We start from the raw sequence: 7,480 nt of genomic DNA on the forward strand, positions 1-7,480 counted from the left end.
AATTGTTCGACGAAAATAAGTTGTTACTGAATGTGCATTCAACCACTATATTATTTGACACAAAGCTGCCAACAATGAACTCTGCAATAAATTGTTCTCTTACTCTGCTTCTCTCATAAATACATGAATCTACACAAATAGAGCAATTTGAATGATGTCCGGAGACTGGATTATTAAATTTTTAGTAAATAAAATATTTGAAACAGGTTTCGACAATTGAAGGCAATTCGAGCCATACCGATAGAAACATTTGTATTTCATTTGATACAGTGTATGATACAACTGATAACTGAATAATGAATACTGTAACTGAAATAATAGAATACTGTATACTGTATAGATAACTGAATAGAATATCTCTTTTCTGTATAGGGCTACTTGTAATATAAATAGAAATAAAAATAAAAATCTCAGTACCCTTTTTGAATTATTTTATCACAACATGTTTCAACATTGATGCCATTTTCAAGTGATAAATAGAATACAGTAGTATGAAATCGTAAAATGTGTTTGATTTGGATAATTGGGAAAAAATATTTCAGGAAACTCTTCATTGAGACTTATGAAAAGATTACATTGTCAAACTCGGATATTCATTCTCACTAAGGACTTTGACAAGTAGACTGAATGCTCATAATTTACCGAACGCAGTGAGGTCTATGTATTAACTCAGATTTTCTTTCGTCTGTATGTACAGTATGTAACTCATTTACGGCCAAACGCGTTGATAGAATTGCATGAGATTTGGCAGGAATATTGCTTTTTTAACTGCGCGTCGATGTATACACAAGGTTTACAAGAATAATATGAAAGGAAAAGGAATTTCCTCCATACTCCAATATCACTATATATTTATATCATCTACACTGATAGCCCAGTCAATAAAGGTTTTGTGTCGGAACTAATTAGTGAAAAGTTCAACTCTATTCGATGATTGGTTACTGAGATATCGAGCTTCTAGTAAACATCGACATTTTAACTTAAAAAGGGGTGGGGGGAAGCAAGAGGGGTAGGGTCGGGGACTTTTGTAGGGGAACTTCTCTTATACTAATGTAACATTGGGCAAAGTTTCAGCTTTTCACTAATTAGTTCCGACAAATGCCTATTTTTTGCCTTACCGCATTTTGAAGCTCGCTATGAAGATAGGATTAATCAGACTAAAGAATTATTCATAAACAATCACATCACAAGTGGATTATTCATTGCATGCATTACACAGATGTCTGGAGAAGCCGGTGAACAGGTGACACCAGATACTTGTGGATGAGAAAACTACGTGAGGTCTACTGTTCACAGAACTACTAGATTAATTCAATATCTAATCTAAGCATTGATAATTCGGAGAAGTAGACCCATCGCGAGATTTGTTTGATTTGTGTGATATGGGGAAAATTCTTTATTGGAAACTCAGAAAACTTATCAATAAAGTTGGTTTTGTAACGTACAGTGAATATCGTTTATTATGACATCGGCTATAATGACCTATCGGATATAGTGACCGGAAAGCTGCCCCTTGTTTGGTTTGCTATGCGTACAATGCTTTATTATATCGCTTATAGTGACATCGATTATAATCACATATCGGCTATTATGACCGGATTTCTATCAAAATGAGGAAAATAATATCGTATATAATGACGAAACGTTAAGTAAACAGGATGTTCTCCAGACAGGAATCATCATGTCTGTATTTATTCTAGTTGAGCCGTATTATTGGTCAGTCTTTTATTACGAAATCGTGAAATGTGCATTCCTCTGAACATTATAGGCCTATTCAGACATTCAGTTCAATTCACCCTTTCGTTCGGTTCGGTTGCATCCTACAGTATTTCGGTTTGATGTGTGATTGGATTGTTACTGTAAAGTGTGTGTTATATTAGTGTGTGTAGTGCATGTTTCATTAAATTTTACAAACAGAACTCTTATTTTAAATTGTATACAGTGTTGATAATATGGCTTCTTCCCGTAAGACTTTCACTATTGAAGAAAAATCGCACATCATTTGGCGAATTGAGAATGGTGAAGCAAATAGGGACATAGCGAAGGAATTAGGGGTTGGACATTCAACAATTTCGGTAATATGGAAAAATCGCGATAAAATTAAGCAGAGCTTCGAGACAAGTTCTATGAAATCAAAAAAACTTCGTCCTAGTCAAAACAATGACGTAGATCAAGCGTTGCTGAAATGGTTCAAGATACAAAGAGCGAATAATATTCCTATAAGCGGTCCAATTTTGCAGAGTAAAGCAAATGATTTGGCTGAGAAGTTGGGTAGACCTCGCGATATTACATCTGCATGGATACAACGATTTCGCCAGCGCCATGCAATCACAAGTGGTAGAATAAGTGGTGAGGCAGCAGCAGTTCCAACTGGTATTCCTGAAGACTGGTTAAACAATGTGTGGCCAAAATTACGTGATATTTATCCAGATGAAAAAATTTACAATGCTGATGAAACTGGAATTTTCTTCAAACTGACTCCTGAAAAAACATTACGTTTCAAAGGTGAAAAGTGCACGGGGGGGAAATTGTCAAAAGACAGACTAACTGTTTTAGTTGCCGTGAATATGGATGGGAGTGATAAGCGCAAGCTGATGGTTATAGGGAAAAGTGCTAAACCTCGTTGTTTCAAAAATGTTAATTTATTGCCAGTAACATATGAAAGTAACAAAAGAGCGTGGATGACAAGTGAATTGTTCGCTTCCTGGCTACGAAAATGGGACAATGAACTGAAATTGAAAAATGATAAAATATTGTTGATGGTAGATAACTGTCCAGCACATCCACATGTTGAAAATCTTACATCTATAAAGTTGGTGTTCCTCCCGCCTAATACAACATCTGTTTTGCAACCCTTGGATCAAGGTGTTATAAGGTCTCTGAAAGTCAACTATCGGAAACGTCTCATTCTACAAATCATTCAAGATTTGGATGAAGGATGTGAAACAAAAGTCTCTGTACTCGACGCAATTACAATGTTAGAAAGAGCTTGGAATGAAGTCACATCCATTACAGTGAAAAACTGTTTCAGACATGCAGGATTTTTAATGCAGTCTGATAACATTATTGAATCTGCATGCACAGAAGAGTCGTTACAAGAATGGGGGAGAAGTTTGGCTCAACCAGTGTCTCAGGATTTCTTTGAAGAGTATGAAGAAGTAGACAAGGATTTGGAAACGACGGCAGCTGTAAGTGATGAGGAATTGCTGACTTCGACTTTGAGAGAAGAAGACGACGTTACAAACACTGAGAAAGACAATGATAATGATGAGGAAATCAATCCACCAACACTGACTGAAGCTTGTAAAGCGATCAAGACAATTTGCCAATTTCTTAGTGTCACAAATACAGCAGATGAAGCAACAAAAAATGTTCTATTTAATCTAGAGAAACAGTTTCAAACATCGTACTACAATTCAAAGTGCAAAAAACAAACGAAAATTACAGACTTTTTGAAAAAGACCTAATTTTAACATTTTTTTGAGTTCAATTTTTTCTTATTTTGAGTTCAAGTTTTTTTTTATGAAACATTGAATTATTTTCAAACTAAAATGAAATTTATGAAGTAGCCTACTGAAGTTTTTGAACGGGCCATATTTGTATACTGTATTAACCGGGACTTTCATTTGAATGTGACTTCGTTTGTGATTTCGTTTCAATTTTCATAAAAATTATTAAAAATTTACAGTACATTATAATAATATAAAGGACGTTTCAGTTTGGAAAGTGTGTTTACCTGGAATAAAATGCTGCAACGAAAACGTAAGTGTCATTATTTATGCTGTTTTTTCACTAATGTATACTTTAGTACTTCCTGAGCCTAGTATCGGATATAGTGACTATCGGTTATAGTGACCCAAAACTGATGGTCCCTTGAAGGTCACTATAAACGATATTCACTGTATTCATAATACAGGTCTCTGGATCATTTATCACCTACTATCATTCACCACTATTTTCCTTCAGTTCTCTTTCCGACAGTCATTTTGCATTACGATGATCTACACTGATTGAATCAATGCGGAAATGGGATGATCCATAAATCATTCTGGAAAAGAAACCCCGGTTATTGTATAATTTATGCATGACTAGTTTGACGGAAATATTGATGTGCAACCGCAATAACATGTGTGATCCCACGCCCTGCATGAAGTGCGTGACAATGCTCGGCTAACTATTCATGCGGAGAAGTGAACGCTGTTAACAGGTGTTGCATACTTTATGTGTAACTTATGTGCATACTTTACCTTATGTTACCGTACTTATGCCGCTTATGTTACCCATTGATAATTTCCTCACCATAAGCTGTAGAAAAATTGAAATAACTTCCCCATTTTCATCATTTAGTCTATAGAGGCCTTCCAATATTTTCAAACACAATAACAATAGACAAACACTACAGTTTCAGTTCTGTTTTTCAGGTGGAAATGCGGGTTCAATTGAAAGGGTCAATTAATTGTACTCTAGAAATACATGGTATAAAATCGCATATTTCACCCTAGTTTCTATGCTCATATCTCAAGTATAAAACCACGCATATCACTTTGAAAACTTCTACACACTTTCTTTAGACATTGAGAATGTGGTTTTGATTTGTAAATCTTCTTTCACTTTATTAGTTTCTTCTTAAATTTGATATTAACAACGCTGTGTCAACTTGGCAATTACGAATCAATCAGCTTAGCTCAAAAGGTGAACCAGTTCAAAATAGTAACACCAATCTGAATACATTAATATTGTTTTGGAAAAAGGCTTATAGGTTTTTGTAAAACTGTTCAAAAAAAGTTTGTGACGTCATGCTATTTGCGTTTTAATTTTCTTTTATTCCGTTTCTGAGCTTAGGCTTCACGAGGATTGGATAGCTTACATTAGGGGATCATATTAAGCTTACAAATTAATTATATTGATGGTAGAGTTGTAGAGTATTCTCATTGCACTTTGTTCTAGTTTAATCTTATTTTTAATTAATTTCTTAAGCATCTTCTCAAGTATAGTATTATTCATTGAATTTCATTCTGTAATATTTTCTCTGAAATACTAGTCTTCTACGTATGCTCGTGTAAGGGCTCAAAATATTGTAACATTGTTGCTGATTGGCCTTCAATACCCCTATCATGAATTCTCAACCGAACTTATAATTAGCATCAAGGCCTGATAATTCAGTGAAAAAATTAGATCAACTGCAACTGATCATTTATCTCAAATTCAGACATAAAAATTGCATTTTTAAAAATCTTTACAAAAATCCATGCTCAAGCTCAAATTAATAGGTTTTAATTTATGATATGTATTGATATTTCATAAATTGACAAAATCCAAATAAATAAGCCCAATAAGGAAGTTTTGTTCAATCCATGAATGTAGTGAATTAATGAGGGGGGAAGTGAAAAGGGGAAACAGGACAAAACCAGTTCGACGCTCCTCGTCTCTTCTCTGTCTCTGATCTGACCTCTCACACACTCACTCTCTTTCTCTCATGCTTATCCATCTCATGGTCGCAGCTTTTATTCTAGCAGCTTAAGCCCATTAGGTAAAATTCCAAACCTTAGTGTATTGATTTTGTAAGAAGGCCGAGAAAATGCTTACGTCACCAAGATGCCAGACGCCATGTTTGTCAACACGACACGGAGGGGGTGAAGGGGGCGATGCTAGGGGGTGCAGGGGGGAATGTTGTTGGGGGAGGGGAAGGCAGGAGGCGGCAAGCAAATAGCCGACTATGCAAACATACCCTCAGGGGAAAAATATTGAAAGGCAACACCTTTCGTGTCCTTCCCACTCTTGCTTCACCGTTAAATCCCCCTCCTCCCACCAACATTACTTCCTCCAATTCACCCCCCTCCTCCTGAAATCCCCTTGCGACTGCAAACGACACCTATCTAGTCATATACGTTGGCCTTCAAACAAGAGCTGTCTCTCTGCTATGTCACAAAAACAAACTAGATTGCTTCAATAATAAAAATAATTGACGTTTTGGCGATGCTAGTAATTCTCTTCTGTAAAAGTTTATAGAAATAGCTGAATATAGAAAATTGTTTAAAGTAATAGTTTCAAGGTATTTTCAAACAAAAGTCTGAATTGAGACTGTGAAATAAACGAATTTCACATCACTCACATGAGTAAGGCCCAATTCACACCGAAGTGACGTGAAGGCGACGAGGCACAGACGTGGCGGTGACATATAAACATATTTGGTTCAATGCGAACAGAGTGACGTCGACGTGGTGAAACGCAAAAAGTCAGTGCCACGCCAGCGCCATGTCACTTCCGCAGTGTGAATTGGGCCTTATTCATTACAGAAGTGCTATTTTTGATTTAATACTTCATTTTAGCATTTTAGTTACGTTAAAATAGGAAAATGACGAATATTATTTTATAACTGGAAGCTAGAACATAATAATTCGATCTATTAGTTAGTTGGATATCGCACATCGGAAAACTTGATTTTCCTGTGGGAAGTTCAAGTCGAGTCAAAAATATTATTTAAAATTTATTATGCACACACGTTGAACCGGGTTTTCTCTACTCCAGAGTCGAAAAGAAAGAGAACATAAAATTCAAAGCGAAAGCAAATTCAATGATTATTTGGAGTTTCCAATTTCACCTGAAAGATTTCTAAAAACTAGACTTCATTGTAATATGAAATTAGTAGAAGACGATAAAGGGAGGTTGAAAGAAGTAATGATAAAAGGGGGATTTAAAGAGAATGAACTGGCTTTTGAAGAAAAAGAAACGAGAATGCTGGAAACAAATATCTGCAATCAATGCACCTTTTCAAAGTTTATTTTTTCAACTCTAGTTCAATTTTAAACGTTTCAAATCATAGTTGAATTTTCAACTTTATTAGCTGTAGATCAATTTTTGGAATTCAAACTCCTTATCGAACCCATCCTGTACAGTAATGTAAATTGTATAAGTTTTGTCCCAAACTGAGAGGCGACATCATGTCGTTAACACACCATGACGCGGTTCAGCTAAACGGATTAATATCATATGAATATAATGGTAAGCGCACACAGATCGTCATCGGACGGACGGCACGCATCGGACGGATCGGACGATTACATTTGATGCATTGTTTTCAATTGGAGTGCTCATACCTGTATGATGCGGATAAGTATGCGCACTCGAATTGAAAACAATGCATCAAATCTAATCGTCCGATCCGTCCGATGCGTGCCGTCCGTCCGATGACGATCTGTGTGCGCCTACCTTTATGCATCAATAATGATATTAAATCATCTAGCAGAAGCGCGCTACGTCGCTTCTCAATTTGCGGCTAGTATAATAATCCAATCACAGCATTCAAGGAAAAATCGTTGACATATAGCAAATAGAATGATTTCAACATGATTACAAAACTCACATAAGAGTTCATTTTCCAGGCTTTCGAAAACTGATGGAACAAACAATCATTACTATTCCTCAATCGAACTTCCAAGAAAATGTAAAAAGCTTGTAAAAGAGCTCTGATCGCTTCAAA

At 35.9% G+C, this 7,480-nt stretch overlaps 1 protein-coding gene across 1 annotated transcript; it reads left to right on the forward strand.

Moving 5' to 3' along the window:
- The first annotated feature begins 1,447 nt into the window (after positions 1-1,447).
- LOC120351007 (tigger transposable element-derived protein 4-like) lies at positions 1,448-3,900 on the forward strand. Its single transcript, XM_039426744.1, has one exon. It carries the CDS (start codon positions 1,953-1,955, stop codon positions 3,465-3,467), a length of 1,515 nt encoding a protein of 504 aa, XP_039282678.1. The 5' UTR covers positions 1,448-1,952; the 3' UTR covers positions 3,468-3,900.
- Positions 3,901-7,480: the final 3,580 nt, after the last annotated feature.

This window comes from Nilaparvata lugens, chromosome 4 (genome assembly GCF_014356525.2).
Source record: "Nilaparvata lugens isolate BPH chromosome 4, ASM1435652v1, whole genome shotgun sequence".
NCBI lineage: Eukaryota > Metazoa > Arthropoda > Insecta > Hemiptera > Delphacidae > Nilaparvata > Nilaparvata lugens.